Genomic DNA, 18,857 nt, shown 5'->3' with positions numbered 1-18,857 from the left:
TTGGTTTCCCCGTTCCTACATATGAAGCCTGCTAGGTAATCTTGGGCCAGTCACAGTCCTCTCTGCTCTACCTACATCACAAGGTCTGATCTCGGGAGAGGAATGGAAGGTAATTGTAAGCAGGTTTGAGTCTCCTTTAAAAAGAAAGAGAAAATTGGGCTATAAAAACCAAATCTTCTTCTACATTGAACTATATTATAAAACAATTAAAAGTATGCTTAAAGGTATAAAACATTGTTTTTGAAAATGGTTAAGTGAACAGAGTTTTGGATTTTAAGCGGGGTTCATGGCCCTGCCTCACACATGAAATCGTGCCACTGGATCTAATACTTGGCCCAGTATTAGATCCAGTGGCAAAATTAGATCCACTGCCATCACCACCCCGCCCACTGTGGCCCACTGATCTCCACAAACTGCTGCTCCAGGAGGACAGGGGAGCCAGAGGAATGACATGACAGGGGTCTACAGTGGGAAGGGGGAGACCAGTGAATATTGCCTATTTTAGTCTGGATCCAAACCCTTGTCTACCTACCAGGACTGCTGTGTGTGTGTTTGGAGGGGGGAGTGGCATAAAGCCACCATCCTAAACGCCTTGGAAGAAAAGTGAGATAGCAATGTACTAAAGAAATATGAAAAGTCCACGTTTATTACCATCTCTTATTTGGACAGTATCTAATTTAAGAATATAATATGAAAGGGTGCAGATCAGATCAAGTCCAGATTTTAAAAATTCTGTCCACTGAAACTGAAAGTGTTTTTTTGTGTAATTTAAGCTAAGCACATGAGATAAATGAGGCAAACTAGGGATTATCCAAAAGCAATGAAAGAGGGGTCCTCTCAGGAAGTAGAAAAGAGCTCTTGCCAGACACTCCCTATCTTCCAGACATGGCCTTGGGTTTGTATAGTTCTACAGAACAAACAAAAGCATATTAAAGGCAAATGCTAGCGAAGCAACGTGCTGAGCAAGGCAAGTGCAGCGTACAGCTTTGCCTCAATCAAGCAATGAGTACGACACAAGCTCTGCCTGAACATCTTTAGCCACACAATGCAAAACAAGACGCCAAACAGCTGGGACAAACTAACTAAATTCAACCAAGAATCAATTTCAACCAGCCCCAAATATCAGACACACACAAGCACCCTGACAAAAGGTCCACCTGACCGCACCACAAAGATGCTATTTACAGCTGCTTCCACTTCCCTCCACACTACACTGACAAAATTATCTCCAAACAAATGGATGGCGCATCCTGAGGGGAGAATCAATGTGGCTGGCTTGTGATTAAATCACACCATGCTGTTTGGCGGTTTTGTTTTTATGACTTCGTCAGAGGCCTCTACTCCCCAGGGCTAAACTGTCCAAGGCGAAGGACAGAACCCATGATGTGTCTCATCCATCATCCCAGCAGACAATGACCAGGGAAGAGTCTTCCCCAAACAACTCTCAAATATCATTTAACGCCCATGGTCCAAGAGATCGCTCTTCAAATTGGGTTGTTGTTGTTGTTGTTTTTGTTCGCAGTCTGGAGCACTGCTAATGCAAATTTCCAAATTCTGAGCTCCTTACAACAGATGGTGAAATTGGCAAATCCTCACAGCCCTCCAGATGGCCACAAACATTCTGCCCGTCTTCCTCACTCTTGGTCACAAACAGTGCAGTCACGAACAGAGCAGACAGAGCGGGGAAACTGGGAACAATATACTGGTGGTACTCAAAGTATGTAACAGGCCTTTCTAGGGTTGCCAGAAATATGGCAGCTACTCTCAGACTTCTTTCCACGAGCACCTTTTATTGCACTAGGTATCAGAGAACCATTCAATCAGCGCAATACGGGAGCCTGTGCACACCCACCCAATCCTGATTGCTAGAGCTTTGGAGGAACTGGAGAAACGCTTCATCCTTTGAAAAAAATATTGCTTCTCTAAGACTCACTTTTCAAGAGCCTAAAGAATCCCACGGGTCCTCAGCATGGTGTAGTGGTTAAGAGCGGCGGTTTGGAGCAGTGGACTCTGACCTGGTGAACTGGATTTGTTTCCCCACTCCTACACACAAAGCCAGCTGGGTGACCTTGGGCAAGTTACAGCTCTGTTAGAGCTCTCTCAGCCCCAGCTACCTCACAGGGTGTCTGTTGTGGGGAGGGGAAGGGAAGGTGATTGTAAGCCGGTTTGAGTCTCCCTTAAGTGGTAGAGAAAGTCGGCATATAAAAACCAACTCTTCTTCTTCTTTTCACTGCCAGAGCCCCTTGCCTTGAAGACAGTTTCTAGATTACAAACCTCTTCAAGAATGTAGTTCTAGAGACATCAACCCAATGGAAATACAAGCATGAGAACAGATCTTAGAACCTTAGATTTGTCTTCAGTAAAGTTGCAATATGTTTTTACGGTGATCCGCACACAGTTGTACTCTATATGGCAAGTACAGCTGCCTAACTAAAATGAATCTTCCAGCAGATGCGATGATAACAGGATTTCCACTAAAATGTCAAAGAAGAACAGTTTGTTTTTATACCCCTCTTTTCTCTACCTTTAAGGAGTCTCAAAGCAGCTTACAATTGCTTTCCCTTCCCCTCCCCATAACAGAAACCTTGTGAGGTAGGTGGAGCTGAAAGAGTTCTAAGAGAACTGTGACAAGCCTGAGGTTACCCAGCAGACTTTTTGTGTAGGAGTGGGGAAATCAAACCCGGTTCTCCAGATTAGAGTCCACCTCTCATGTGGAGGAGCGGGGAATGAAACCCAGTTCTCCAGATTAGAGTCCACTGCTCTTAACCACTACACCACGCTGGTGTAATTTAAAGAATGGATGCTTTGAAATGGGGGCAATGGAAGTATATCTTTTCCATAATTTATTTCACTCCTCAGAAGCTCTTCAGAAGACATTGTTAAAAATCAGCCCAATCTATAATAGGTACTTTTCACTTCTGGCTTCTAAGGCCCTAAGGGTGAAGTTAAAAGATTAAATGCCATACTGCAGCTGCCAGGATACACTTTACTTTTAGTGGTCACTATGCTACTATAAAACACCAACTATCACAAACCTGCTTATTATAAAACTGAACTCCGCCTCTACATCTTAATTTTACTTTAGCAATATACACTAGGCCGCAGATGAACAGGCTCAGTCTTTGAATCTATTTTGAAGACAGCTTACATTGTGGCCTGGCAGCAGAAAACCACCTCAAGTGTGACTGAAAAAAATGTATATACTTCACAAAACAACGCATCTTCCTCTACTGAATTTCAGCTTCTTCAGGCTAGCTTTCTGTCAGTGCCTCATTATGAGATGCTGTTCTTTCTTCTCCCAAGGAAGAATAAGGCCAGCCATGCTATACTTTGCGATGAGATAAACTGATCTCAGAATAAATCTGAAAAGCTGCTTACTACAAGTGTCCTACTCTGGTTGTGATATACATTCTCCATGAGGCCTTGCACCTCAAGGAGGCCAGCGGCTTACCTGTTCTTCAGCAAAGAAAATAAGGGCCAAGGCTATCTCCTCAAGAGCAGTTATGTAAAACTGATTTCGTTTGCGGTTGCTGTTTGTATTGTTTTATCAAAATTAATTATTTTAAGGTCGTTTATATTATTGTAATTCCAGTTTTATAGCCTGACTTTTATTATGTATATTTATGTTATAATGTTATATTTGCTGGTGGTGTTTTGTAATGGCCTATGGCCCTATAAAAATAAATTCATTCATTCATTCATGCCTGTTCTTCTGGATATGACTATTTCAAGGTGGAACCCACCTGCCAACCACGAGACCTACTGGGCAAGGGCCTTGGTGACTTACCTGCCATATTAGGAAACAGTGCTCGGAAGAATCACAGGTGGCATGTCAAAGAGCCAGATCTGACTCCTGAACCCTTCAGGGAGTATCACTGTTTCTATAGCAGCCGATCAGATGAATCCGGAAAAAACTTGAATGTGGTGCCCAACATTGAATGCTTGTTTCAGTACCTGATATTTAGAGGCATACTTCCTTTGAACATGGAGGTTCCTTTTTTTTTTTAGCTGATCGCAACTTATAGCCATCAATAAGTCCATTCTCCGTGAATTTATCTAATCCATTTAAAAATCCAGGTAAACTAAATTAAGTGACCTCTGGATGAACAAGTTCGTTTTGTCTATCCTAATCCTGCTGAAAATCATTTCGGAAGGAAGGAAGGAAGGAAGGAAGGAAGGAAGGAAGGAAGGAAGGAAGGAAGGAAGGAAGGAAGGAAGGAAGGAAGGAAGGAAGGAAGGAAGGAAGGAAGGAAGGAAGGAAGGAAGGAAGGAAGGAAGGAAGGAAGGAAGGAAGGAAGGAGAGCTGGTTTTTATATGACTTTCTCTACCACTTAAGAATCAAACTGGCTTACAATCAACTTCCCTTTCCCTCCCCACAACAGACACCCTGTGAGGTGGGGCTGAGAGAGTGTGACTAGCCCATGGTCACCCAGCTGGCTTCATGTGGAGGAGTGGGGAAACAAATCCAGTTCCCCAGATTAGCATCCGCCGCTCATGTGGAGGAGTGGGGAATCAAACCCGGTTCTCCAGATCAGAGTCCACCGCTCCAAACCACCACTCTTAACCACTACACCACGCTGGCTCTCCTACATCATGCTGGCTGGAGTATCCAATGACATAGAATCCCCAGCACCTGAACCCCCAGCTAAACATTCTCCCAAGGTCCTTCGCATTTCTAAATCTTCAAAGAAAGTTAACTGCAAATTTTCAACAACAAGGACTACAAATTTACTTTTTTAAATTAAAGAGAGGCTCAAAACGACACACTCTGAAAAGTGACAATTTTCATATTCAGAAAAAAAAACAGTCTGCCTGAACCTACGGAGCAAACAGAAACCAAAGCTCAGAAGTTGAAGCCACAGCATAGACACATCACCAAGATGAGAAGCGACAGCAACACAGCAAAACTTAATTTTCCAGGTTATGGAATCCTCTCTCTGGAACTGCAGATTTTTTGTTTTGTTTTTTAATAAACTCCTGCTCTGGATCCTAGCAAAATCATTTTGCGATGCATTTAACACAAAACCTCACTGTGATCTTAGGTTTTTACTTTCTTTTTTGCCAATGGGCACTGCACCCAGAAACCCAGGCTGAACAGACCTTCCATAAAGTATGTCAAATGTTTTAAACCAGGGGCATCGAACTCAATTGTTACGAGGGTTGGATATGACATAAATGTCACTTGGTCAGGCCGGGCCATGCCTCCCAGCCCAAATTGAGAGTGGAGTAGGTAGCTGGCTCGTGGCCCAGGTAAGAGCTCTCAAGGGGCCAGATCCGGCCCGAGGGCCTTATGTTTGACACCCCAGTTTTAAACCTTTCCCTTAGTTATATGCACACATCATGCACAAAACAACTGCAGCGGACACTCTAAAAAAAAGGTCATATATCATGCCCCCCTCAACACTTTTATTTACTACACAACAGAATGCCTCTCTAGAAACACAAACAGTGAGCTCACTGAACATACATCACACACATTTGAGACCCCCAAAAAGTTCATGTTGCCTTTCTTTTTACATTTGTATTTTCCCCTTCCCAGCATTCAGCCCACATTCTGTCTATTTAATTAATGGGCATACTGGGCTATATAAGCTGGCAGTTCTCTGCTTCTAGTTAAGCTGTCTATTTAAAAAAAAAAAAAGCTTTTGTAGCTCTCATGCAAAGAAGCTTCACTTATAATGCTTAGGAAATAAACAGCACACAAGCTCAATATTATACACAATACCCTTATATTTGTTGAATAAATTTTCACATAGTATAAATACTCACTATTATATACCTTAACAGTTTATATACAAACAAATGCTTTCTCAAGCTGTGGAATTGTCCATGAAACGAAAGAGACCGAGATATGCCAGTTCCAAAGCAAGTTGGTAACTATAAGTTCGAAAAGGACGCTGAAGGCAAGAGCGGTCGCGTCAATGAAGATCCCAGCGGCGTCCTGAGTGTGTCCGAAGGCTGCTAGTACTCTTCGCCTCCCTCAAAGAGGCGAGGTCGGGAGACCGGGAGGTCCCGGCGCAGCCGGTGAGAGCCGCGCTCCGAAACAAACACAGGGAACATTCTATCCGGAAATGCTTTCGCCAATCGGCTTCATCAGCCCAGCATCAATGTTACTTTCTGCAGACCTACACCTAGGTTTCTGTGGCAGGATTCACAGAGAATTCTCCAGCCATCTTCAAATGGCACACTCAGGATGCCGCTGGGATCTTCACTGACGCGACCGCTCTTGCCTTCAGCGTTCTTTTTGAACTTATAGTTACCAACTTGATTTGGAACTGGCATATCTCGGTCTCTTTCGTTTCATGGACAATTCCACAGCTTGAGAAAGCATTTGTTTGTATATAAACTGTTAAGGTATATAATAGTGAGTATTTATACTATGTGAAAATTTATTCAACAAATATAAGAGTATTGTGTATAATATTGAGCTTGTGTGCTGTTTATTTCCTAACTACTTGTATTACAGCACTTGGTTTGTTTGTTGTTTGGTTGTCACTTATAATGCTGGCAGGAAAGTGAACGGATATGTGACTGTCAGGAGAAACACTGCTGGGACAAAACCAGAGTCCAGTTTTGGAGTATCAAGGAAGCTCAAATCCAAAGGTCGCACTAATGTCTTTATTTTCGGTAAAACATTCAGAGGGTCATCGAATTGAAGAGGCCTTCAACAGCAAAGGCTAGATCCTCTATAAGAGTTTTGCCTTCTGGGAACAGAGGAGTGGATTTGACCCATGCCTGTAATCTGGGTGTGACTGTGTAAGCCATCACTTTAAAGTATGCATTATGATGAGCAGCATTTAACTGTTGCTACACAAGATTAAATGCTTTTTACTGGAGCATGCAGGTAAGAATTTTCTTGTTCCCTGGTAAATGCAAAGGAGAAAGATCAGATAAGTAGTAATGATAACTAGCCATGCACACTTCAAAGTTAGAAATGAGCATGGTCAGGGCTGTGGTTGAGTAAAAATTTCTTCCCATCAATATAACTAATTCTCAACACAGCCACATCTGCCGATGCTTAAATCTGTAGATCAGGGCCATGCAAACTCAAAACATACATTTCTACAAACCTGGGGGGGGGGGGGAAGATACCCAGATTGTAGAAAAATCCTAAAACTAAAAGGGTGGGCATAAAAGTCCAAAACAGAGAATAGTTGACTGTACAAGAGCAGAGAATTGTTCTCCTGATACAGGCAGGTGTAAAAGGAGGAGGAGGGCATGGGGAGAAGGAGAAGGTGCTGTCCCTGCCCCCATGAGCTGGTGAGGGTGCAACCCTGGAGGAGGACAGGGGAAGAGGAGTGAGAGACACCACATCTCCTCAGACACTGAGGCAGCGGTGTTGGAGGCGGGTGGGGGAGGAGGTGCAGGACCAGCCGCACACACCCTGCCCCTCTCAGCTGCCAAAGCGGCAGCAGCACTGGAGGTAGGAAGGGGAAGGAGCAGCAGGAACTGTTGCTGGCCCCCAGTCACCAAGGCTGTGGTACTCAGGGCAGGTGTGGGGGAGGAGGTGTAGGACTCACCGCCTATCCTCAGCTGCAGAGGTAGTGGCAGTGGCACTAGAGGCGGGAGGGGGAATGAGGAGCAAAAGCTCCCACTGTCGCCTTCCACAACTGACGTGACAAGAGCCGTGGGCAGGCAAGGGAGTATTTGCCGCCACCACCACTACCACTGCCTGAGGCATCTGGCTGGGGAAGCCACCGAGGGACTCAGATGATGGTGCTTCACCCAAACAGACTGGCTTAAAATTGGCCAGCATGTCGAGCCATTCAGGGTACCTGAAGGATGTGTTAGCGTTTTTCTGGAGACATCTTCACTATCACAGTCGAGAGTCACATGAATGAGCAGAAATGAACAACTGCCTTGCATTTTCCCCCCAATCTGCATGATGCACCCCCACTGGTGAACCCAGTTTCCCATCTCTGCCCTCCAACCCAATTCTTAGATAATTTCATTGACTTGTAAATTCTGCAAGAAAAGAAAAACTGCATTCCTGCCTTTGAGCACTGAACAACAATATACCCCATGATTGTGCTGGAAATGCAAGCATATTTCTAGAGCACTGATTGCTCTAGAAATATACTTGCATCGCCAGCACAACCATTTAGTATACTGTTACTCATCTCCAACAGGCAAGGGTGCGGAATTCATACCTTTGCTCATCTCCTACTTCCATCTGATGCCTGGTATACTTTATGACCCAAAAGTCATTATGGATGCAGGAACCAAGACATCTAGGGGCAAATCAAATCTAAACATTTACAATGCAATATATATGCACACACACACTCACAATTTGTCACTACAATCCTTCACTACAGTTAAATTTCAGTCTGTTATATGGGTATGAAGCCTGTTTCACATCTCCATTTTTCACCTCTATATCACAGGCACATCACAATAGACAAATTTAGAATGAGTGGAAGAGAAAGGTCACGATGGGTAGTCCATGTTTGTCAATAGCAGTAGAAGCAAGAGCTGTAGCTCACGAAAGCTGCTAGAAATTTTGTTAGCTTTTAAGGTGCTACTGGACTTTTGCCCTTTTCTACTGGAAGAGAAAGGTCAAGAGAGGCAAAGTGAGTCAAGTTCAGCGTTGCCCAGGAGCCCAATTTGACGTGTTACTGCAGATACCCAAGTAAACTTGGCACATCCCTGTCAGATAATGCTTCTATAACGGATCATAATTCCCTCATGTAATTTGACCAGCATTTATTAAGTGAAAGAAAATCTAGAATTAAAATATTGTACAGCCTGCAGGTCAGGACTGACATGGGCAAGCTGAAGACAGGGCAAAGTATATAGCCGAGCGGGTAAAAATTAAATGTTATCCTATTGCTAACCTTTGCTTTCAGAAGGCAAAGCAACATGGCAGAGCACTATTCATGCCTTTTGTGAACAAGCTGACTGAAACGCAGAGGACATTGCTGGATCAGGTGTTTTCAGGACACCCGTACAATTCATAACCCTAAGAAACCTGCAGGAGTCTATTTCAAACACCGGCGTCTTCCACCTCAGCGCTTGCCAGCTCCTGTACTCCTGAGATAATATCTGTCAAATTACAGGGACACACATAAATCAGCCTAATTGAGGAGTTTCAATCACAGGCAGCTGAAGGTGGAGAATTATTAAGGGGGAAATTATCCACATAATAGACTGAAACAGTTGAGAACAGAAAACAAGAGATTTCCATGGCAAGATTTCTGTGAATTTCTCAGAGGCCAATAGCTCAATTTGGATGCGACAAAAACCCACCTTCAAATCATGACTTGGAGACAGGAAATGTGTCTGGGGCTTGCATGGACCTGCTTCCTATCTGCTGTTTTCTACAATCATACTTTGCCAGTATCACAGTTTGCTATGATGTCCTAATCAAAGCTAAATATAATGAACACAACGTTCACACAACATTGGGGAAAGCCTTCGATCCCTAGTAAAAGGGATTCCTGGATAAAACTAAAATATTTGTTCTGACTCTCCTTTAAGATCTACATGTCCAAGGAATATATGGAAACAAATTAGTACTGGGAGAGTTATCATGAAACAGGAATTTGATATAAAAAGTGGGTATTGGTAGAGATACATGAATATTATTTGTAATATATGTAAATAAGGTGATGGTATATGGTGATTCTGTATGACATTCATCTAATATTCTAGATTAACACAGGTATGTGGGGGAAAGGAATGTAAGATAAATTGAATTCTGTCTAATTACCCAGTACGGACAGAACTTTCCTTGGGTGTGTATGGGGATGAGCGTGAGGTGTGATGGATGCCTCCACACTTAGAACAGATGATGCAGAAAAGCATCCTAGCATCACCTGGCTCTTCAATACTCCTGGTTAGGGCTGTTGAAAACAAAAAAATTCAGTTTAATTCGGTTTCGGGTTTAAATGGCCTTTTTTTATTTGGGAAAACCCAAATGCCAAATTCCCCTATACTGGTATAGGTGGGAATTCGGCTTTAAATTTGGAATTCCCAAATAATTTGGCCATTTAAACACATTAAATGCATTTCATGGCTTTTCGCGTCTCCTGCGGGGGCATTTTTGCAGGTAGAGGTCCCAAATTTTCAGGGTAGCTAGAAGGGACTCTCCTTGCAAGAACCCCCAAGTTTGGTAAAGATTGGGTCAGGGGATCCAGAGTTCTGGGGTCTAGAAGGGCATTGGCAAAGTGGCTGTGTTCAGACTCTTTAATATGATGTTTGCAATGTATCTGAATGGCGAAGCTGGGCTTTAAACAGTGGGTAAGTTCACCCCACGCCTCCATAGAGACAAAGTGTATCAATTGTATCTCTATGAAGGCACCGGGCAAACTTTCCCACCCACCGTTTAAAGCCCAGGTTCTCCATTCAGATACATTGGTAAGATCATATTAAAGAGTCTGCCAATGCATTTGATTGGAGGAGGATGGGGTGACCCCTTCCAGACCCCATAACTCTGGATCCTCTAACCCAATCTTTACCAAACTTGAGGATTCTTGCAAGGAGAGTCCCTTCTAGGTACCCTGAAAATTTGGGACCTCTACCTGTAAAAATGCCCCTGCAGAAGCCGCGGAAAACCAGATATTCGGGAATGGCGAATTCAGCTTTGCCAACCTCCCGGATTTTGTGGAGTCAGTAAACCCGAACCAGAAATTTACCGAATTTGCGTTTATTCAATATTTTTCCAGTTCGGTTTTTACCGAATCAACAGCCCTATTCCTGGTATGTGAACCGCCATTAAAAATATACAGTCCAAGTCTGAACTACAAGGAAGTATAAACGCAGATGAGGGGACTGAGTGTCCTCTATTTATACATATGAAACTTGGTGCCAGTTTGGAGCAGATGCATGTCTCTGGAAGCTTGTCAAGGGGGTATTGATGAATCTCTTTGTGTGGGCTGTAAGACAATACATGACTTGCAGTAATACCAAGTTGTGGGGAAAGTGAAAAAAAAGTTTTTTTGAGAGGATTCTTTGATGAGAAACTTAAAGTTTTATCCAAGGATTGCAAGCTTCAGGTAACAGGTGCAAAAGGATATGCCATGCCAACAATTCCTTTTGTGATGAAAGAAATGATGAACAGCTACTGGCTAGTAAATGTTTGTGCAGGTTTTTAAATGTTGGAATAGAACACTACAGCTAGTGCCAAACTTTACAAATAGCGTAACTGACGGCAGGACTACATATTCGGCAGAGACCCAAGTTTCCTGGGTCTGCTGAACATGTAGTTCCGCACTGAGAGAGCAACGCCTGGCACGAATACAGAAGTTAAAGTTGGACAATGACAGTGTTACAAAAGGAACATGCAGACCTTTTCTATTTCGTGTCATTTAGTTATCAGGGATAAAGATATAAAGTTTCTGGAAAGTTTTACGCCATGGGCAGCAAGAAACGCCCTTCCAGGAATTTTCCAGAAACAAATGAAAATTTGGGGGGGAAACTGAAATATATGCCACGCTTACTTTCTTGTTAAACCTAAACTTGTTTTATTGCTTTAACCACACAAAATGCATTTTGTAGCATATAAAATTGTAGTAGTTGTCACATTTGTGAAACTTAAAGAGTACAAAAGCTTCAATTTTCTACAAAAAAACCTGGTAATGTACCCAGTACTACAGAGAGATAGCACCGAAAGCTACTGTACCCTCAGTTACTTTAGGAAAAAGGTAAAGGTACCCCTGTGCAAGCACCGGGTCATTACTAACCCATGGGGTGACGTCACATCCCGACATTTACTAGGCAGACTTTGTTTACGGGGTGGTTTGCCAGTGTCTTCCCCAGTCATCTTCCCTTTACCCCTAGCAAGCTGGGTACTCATTTTACCGACCTCGGAAGGATGGAAGGCTGAGTCAACCTTGAGCCGGCTACCTGAAACCGACTTCCGTCAGGATAGAACTCAGGTCATGAACAGAGCTTGGACTGCAGTACTGCAGCTTTACCACTCTGCGCCACAGGGCTCTTATTCAGTTACATTAACACATGCATTTTTGCCATCTGAAAAGTAGCAGCAGAAGTTAAAAACATAACATAAATTTTGCAACAAGCAAAAGAAAGTGTATTATTTGGACAGAAACAGTTTCATACAGTCACAACTGGACCAACAGCATCCACCAGTGTGGTGCAGTTGTTAAGACTACTGTCTGGGAGGCCCACGTTTGAATCCCCGTTCTGCCATGGACTCTCACTGGGCAATGCTAGGCCCGTTATCCTCAGACTGACCTCCTTCACAGAGTTGTTGCTGTGAGGATAAACAAGTGATGATCCTGTAATCTGCTTTGGATCACCACTGGGGAGGAAAGTGGGGTACGCAAATTATCTAAATAAATGTGGGGAGCAAGTTAAAACATTGTATCATGAAAAACGCTGCGTCCAAACGTGTAGGCAAATAATTGTGGACACATTTCAGCACATTTGAACAATAAGTGTATCCTTGGACATATCTTACACATACCTACAATATACACATAGAATGTTATCTATTTTCTTACATCAAAATCTTCATACTACACATTCTGAGGGAGTAAAAACTTATCTTCAAAAGCATTTCACTGACTCCAAAAGAGAAAATATTTCATAGGGTTTTTTTCCCCCAGTGTTCTCCCTAATTTCCAATATTGCTAAAAAGAAAAAGGAAGGCAGGAAGGAATGGGTCCTCTGAATCCCCCAATCCCCCCCCTTCACATTTCTAATCAGAGACAAAAGGCTTGATGGTTTATGCTTTGTTTAGATAGTCCTAGGAACTGCAGAACCATGCATTAGACTCTCAGGATTTTCATAAACATGCCAAGAGCTTTTACGTGGCAAATGTTTCAAGTCAAATGCATCATCCCAAACAGATCTCTACAATGTTTAAACTCCTTCTTAGGGACTTGAGGTTCTGCATGCAGTTCTGCCATGTAATGGTGTTACAAAAACTTAAGGGTCTTTCCCCCTTTTTTTTAAAAAAAAAAAGAAAGCTCTAGGGCAACTCTTGTGACAAATCTGACACATGACAAAAATGTTTTTAACACCTCAAAGTTTTAATCATGTGGTTATTCAAAACCTCTGCCAATAGGAATAAGTTCTCCTACATGCTTTATCTATGGCTACTAGTCATGATGCATACCTATTCTCTCTAGTATCAGAGTAGCATGCCCATTATATTAGATGCTGTGAAACACAGGCAGGATGCTGCTGCAGTTGTCTTGTTTTGTGGGCTTCCTAGAGGAATCTGGTTGGCCACTGCATGAACAGACTGCTGGACTTGATTCTGTGACAGGATGGGGCTTGGTCTGATCCAGCATGGATTTTCTTATGTTCTTAACCCCACCCCCACTCCTGAAGCAACAGTGGAGAAGCAGGAAAGTAATCATCTTTGAAGAGCTCTATTCCATTCACACTCCACAGGGCTGTAGACACAATTCCAATCTGCAATTCAAGTAGTCATGAAAACAGCCAACTCAGAGGACCATGAGACATCTCACCTGCTTTCTCGCCTTCCACCCCAAGAAATACAATTTGGCATACAGCTAGGAACTGTTATGGCAGTGGTTCCCAAAGTGGGCAGTACCACGCCCTAGGGGCCGGTGGGATTACCTAGGGGGGCACTAAGAGGCAAGAAGGCAGCAGAGGGGCGCTAGAGGTGGGCCCCTTCAACTGTGTTGTTCACTAATTTACAATAGATCAAGCTAAGGCACCATGCTGGCAAATTTGGTGGAAACTATCAGAATTTTTTTCCAGACTTTGAAGAGCTGGTACCACTGGATCAAATTCATCAGTTTTGTTGAATAAATTTCAACTAAAAAGTTTTAATTTGATTTTGAACAGATGTTCAATTAATTGTTACTGTTTTGGAATTTTATTATTATCTTCTTTAGTGAGTCATGCAAACCCCTGTTTTGATTAATGTTTTTAATAGGATAGGGTAGGGGGCGCTGGGGCTGAGTTTGTGGAACCAAGGGGGCGGTGGCCCAAAAAGTTTGGGAACCACTGTTTTATGGTGTTTCCAGCAGAGGGTGGTTTTTCCCCAGCATCAGGAATAACAGCCACCAGACAAATGGGGGATCTGTGCTAATTTCTCATAGGTTGCTAAGCAGGACCTGCACAAGTAGTGCAGGCTGCTTACTAGTTAGTGACCTGCTTGTTTCTACTCCTGGTTTACCACTACAGTGATTAAACCAAACTTAGGAGAAACAGAATTTGGGAAAGCTCTTAAAAGGTAACAAACAATGCAACCATGTACAGTGGCCACTTGAAAAGAGACCTGCTTCAATTCTCTGTTCTGCCATATAGCGCATTGCACTGACTACAGATAAAAGAACAGAAATGATAAGACTTAGCATGTTTTTTTGAAATTGCACTATGCAAATGCAAATGTTTGCAGCACCTCCTCTTTACTTTCAAGGGCTGGGTGAGCCCACCCCCAGAAGTTATGCAGGCAAGTAAGAATAAATACACAAAAGAAAGAAAACTGGAGGGGAAAAAGCTGGAGAAAATGGGGAAAAGGAAGAGTATAAGAAGAAAAATGGGGGGAAAGCCCTGAAAGAAAGAGGAGAATATAGGAGACAACCACAACTTTTGCCCAGCTTGGATATGTCTGCATCTTTGTATCTGACTGGATCTTTGAACAGCAATGGGATCCTTTTTTCTTCTTTTGTGTGGGTATCCTTGTCCAATTTTACAGAAACAATTTACTACTTTCAGAGCTGCATCCCCAGCCCTCCAACAGCATTTTTTTTCTTTTACACTGCAAGCTCTCAGAAAGCTTATGCCAGTACCCTGCCAAAATACACACAGCATCGTTGCATCTTCTTTAGGGGACTACTTTGACAACCTCAGTTCACTGGCTGCTATGCGTAAGCTCCTACTCTCACTCCCATCAGCTTTCTGTGCAATTGCATTAGCAGGGGAAACGCAACACTCTTTTGTGCAGTACAGCGGAGAAGGCTCCTAATATGGAAGAGGAACGGGAGACTTGCAGCAGCTGGTGACTAGGGTCACAGCTCACATTATTCATCCCCGACCCTGTTTATTAAATAACATGTCTGGACAAAGATGAAACCCACATAAGCACATATGGGAAAGTCCTGTACTTCCATATAGATTATCCAGATTTCATTCCCCAAACTTCTCTTTTCCACTGTCACAATGCAGACCTCATGCATTTCCTTTGAAAAGATGTCAACCAGTGCTGTACTTGCTGGTTTGACATGGACAACATTGCTCTCTAACTTATTATTGAAGAAGAAAAGGAGTTGGTTTTTATATACCGACTTTCTCTACCACTTAAGGAAGTATCAAATCAGCTTACAATCACCTTCCCCTCCCCACAACAGACACCCTGTGAGGTAGGTGGGACTGAGAGAATGTGACTAGCCCAAGGTCACCTAGATGGCTTCATGTGGAGGAGTGGGGAATCAAACCTGGTTCTCCAGATCAGAGTCCACCACTCCTAATCACCACTCTTAACCACTACACCACGCTGGCTCATACAGAACTTAAGTCTACCAATTATGCTTTGCCTTGTTCCAGGTTTACCTGGATTTCACTAAGAGTGTGATCCTATGCACACTTACCTGGGAGTCAGCACCATTAAATGTAGTGAGACTTATTTCTGAGTAGACATGCACAGGATTGTGCTGGAGTGTACTGGGTGTACATGAGTTGCTCTTCTCTGAGGCCAAGATGCCTTCTTTTTCCTTTCAAGCAAAACACATCACTTAATTTTGTGGCTTCAGCAAGAACGACTGTATTCCAGAACTTCAAACCACCTTGTTTACTACCCACTGCACACCCAGCACTGTTCCACACTGTGCATCTCTTTATATAAATGTGAACTGGAACTATGATCAAGTTCCTCCTATCGAGACTACTGCACTCATGAAGGGCTTTTCACGAGAGAGGAAAAAAAACCTGCTATGAATCAGCCATACTACAAGAGAACTGAAAGCATTAAAAGATTAAAACCACCCCTGTGCACCCAAGGTTCCAACTATAATGCTCTTTATTAGGAAGTTAAGACTTAACAAGTGGCTTAACGGGTGGATAAAGCTTTCGTTTGGATAATCTGCAGGCGTGTTGCCCAGTTCAGAACGACAGAATGATGTAAACAAGAATGAAAAAGGTAAAATTTTCAATCAATAAATGGGTGTACTGCAGACAGAGTCTCCCTGTTTACTGTGATGTTTATCAATTCTCATCATTACCCTAAAAATGCATATCACTGCTGTAATCCTTCACTAAAAGAAGAAGAGTTGGTTTTTATACGCCAACTTTCTCTACCACTTAAGGGAGACTCAAACCGGCTTACAATCACCTTCCCTTCCCCTCCCCACATCAGACACCCTGTGAGGTAGGTGGGGCTGAGAGAGTGTGACCAACCCAAGGTCACCCAGCTGGCTTCATGTGTAGGAGTGGGGACACCAATCTGGTTCCCCAGATTAGCCTCCGCTACTCATATGGAGGAGTGGGGAATCAAACCCAGTTCTCCAGATCAGAGTCCACCGCTCCAAACCACTGCTCTTAATCACTACACCATGCTGGCTCTCTAAAAGGAAATTTTTTTAACACCGTCACCGCACCTTACCCCCAACCCCCAAGAATCCAGAAACTCCCATCGAAATGGTTTTCTTATAATAATTTCATGACTGGCGGGTCTGGTAATCAAATTTGGGTGCCCACTGGCTAATACTAGAGTGGCTTAGGTATTCTTGACCCCCTAAATGAGACCATCTAATGAGCTCCGTTCCCCTCTGAAGCTGGTAAGTACTCCCTTACCATGCCTCTCTTATTCTGAATAACAGCAAGCAGAGAGCAGCTGTTTTACATTAAGCAGGGTGTGGTGAGGGTCTGGGCACGCCCATATGTAGGTGGCACATTTTAGATGCTGGGCCATCTTGATCCAATGTATGGGGCAGGCTCTGTGGTCCACTGGGCACAAACAGATTAGCTATTAATGGGAAGGGGGAGAAAGGATTGTTTTTTGAGCATCTAATGTATATCCTCTTAATTAATCCAATTTTCAACATCACTTCTACAACCAGCTCATGTGAGCCTGTTTATCTGCTCTCTGCAGTAACTGGGAAAAATTCTCTCCTTCGATACACAGCTTTTACCAAGGATGTAGAGATAAAGTAAAAACACAGCTTGGCGTACAAGAGGCGCTCCTTCCAAACCTCATGTTCAATTCCGGACATAAACAGGTTTTACGGGTGCCATTTGATGCAATACAAATGCAATCACATCTCAAAGAAGCAACAGTGAACTTTGCTGTTTTATGCCTTGCAATGCATACCGTAAGAGATCCATTCTGTGTAGTGGCTGAATTCGTGTTTTGCTCTCCATGCGCCTGTGTACTGCCATAGATTGTCAGATTGTGCTCGCTGGTCTGGCCTGCATAGTCCTGAGTGTGGGGTACCCCATACTCTGTGGGGATCCCATTCTGTGGGGGAGGTGGGAATGGGATTGTTGTGAATGGCTGGACCATTGTGTCAGGAGTGGCTGTCGGCTCCTGGTTACCCTGGTGAGAAAAAACGAGAATGAAGGTTTAATATAACACCGAAGAAACAAACATGAAAGTACATAAAACTGGAACATTCTTTCAAGGGGAAAAAAAATCCACTCCAACCCTGATAAGTTATCTCAGCCATTGTTGAACAACCGCTAGACGAAGCAAACAATCTTGTCTCCTGGAAACCACGCACACACATTTCATTAGCATGATTAATGCGTAGCATCAGTGATCAGATCAAGGTTTCAAGATCAAAGGCATCTAAAATCCCAGTTACTTAACTGAAAAACCAATCTATTTAGCTGAGATACTAGGCTATTCCACAAGGTATCAAGATGGGAGTTTCCCCCCCTCTTTTAAAAAGACAGAAATCGGGCAGTGAAATTAATGAATACCAGGACACAGATTTGTGCTCAACTTAAACGGTTTTCTATTTACAATGGTAAATGTGAAGAACCTGGTCCTACATAGTCTAGCCCCAGGGACTCTGACCCATGGACACCACCACACGTTTAAAAATGCCACAAGGGCTCAATCCTGATTGGGCCTGCAGCAGGGCAGTCTGAGGTTCTTTTGCGCCACCACTCCCCCCGCACAATTTCAAGCACCAAAACGGCTGCACCCCACCTGCTTTGGCACTTGAAAAGGTGCACAGGAGGGATGGACGAAACTGCCTCACTATGGGCCCAATCAGGATTAGGCCCTTGCAACCTTTTAAAGTCCCTTTAAAATGGCAGCAGTGCCCACATATCAGACCTGTGGACACCACCATTTCCGGTTTGGCCATCAGAGGACTCTGGAATGCCGCCCCCTCACTGTACTTCAACCCCCCCACCCCCACACACACTCATTTCAAGGTTGAGAAGGCCCTCCATAGGATGTCCTGAGCCTCAACAGGTAGCAATCAAATAGTCTTAACCCTGGTATACAATTTATCACTCTACTGTAGATTATCCATAATTTCATATTTAATTTTATTAGCGTTTATATTTTGCATTACTGCATTATTTTAGTCTCTAAATGTTTTGCAGGCCGTTTCTAAAACTCATGGACTAAACATCAGAGTAAGTTTTACAAGTATAGGTTTTGATGATGCCAAATGGAAACCAAACATATAAATAAAGGTGCCAATTTACTGGAATACATACATCACTCTTTCCATGCTTTCCCAAATAAGGGAGTTATGAAGAACAGAACAGAGAACATGACTCATGGTCTCCCTCTCCCTTCAGCCAATCATGAGCATCACTACTTCCAGACAAGGCATTAATTATACTCATCCCCCAATTTATGGCATCCCACAGAGATGGCTGCGCTGTTACAATGGCTGTTTAGCAGCACTTTCCCACAGATCCCGCTTCTGATGTATCAGATGCTTGACCTCTATTAA

The 18,857-nt window shown here is 43.3% G+C and overlaps 1 protein-coding gene across 11 annotated transcripts in view; it reads right to left on the bottom strand.

Moving 5' to 3' along the window:
• RBFOX2 (RNA binding fox-1 homolog 2) overlaps positions 1 to 18,857 on the bottom strand; it is a 228,669-nt gene that overhangs the window by 65,918 nt on the left and 143,894 nt on the right. For all 11 annotated transcript variants that reach the window (XR_008933229.1, XM_056845889.1, XM_056845888.1 and 8 more), the window contains one exon: positions 17,252 to 17,476. Coding sequence is in view for 10 of the 11 variants with exons in the window: in XM_056845889.1 (XP_056701867.1) it covers positions 17,252 to 17,476 (225 nt within the window). In the remaining variant the exon portion in view is untranslated. The remainder of the gene's footprint in view (positions 1 to 17,251; positions 17,477 to 18,857) is intronic.

The sequence above is a fragment of the Euleptes europaea genome, chromosome 3 (assembly GCF_029931775.1).
Source record: "Euleptes europaea isolate rEulEur1 chromosome 3, rEulEur1.hap1, whole genome shotgun sequence".
In the NCBI taxonomy this organism is placed as follows: Eukaryota; Metazoa; Chordata; class Lepidosauria; order Squamata; family Sphaerodactylidae; genus Euleptes; species Euleptes europaea.
This window is presented reverse-complemented; position numbering and strand designations above follow the sequence as displayed.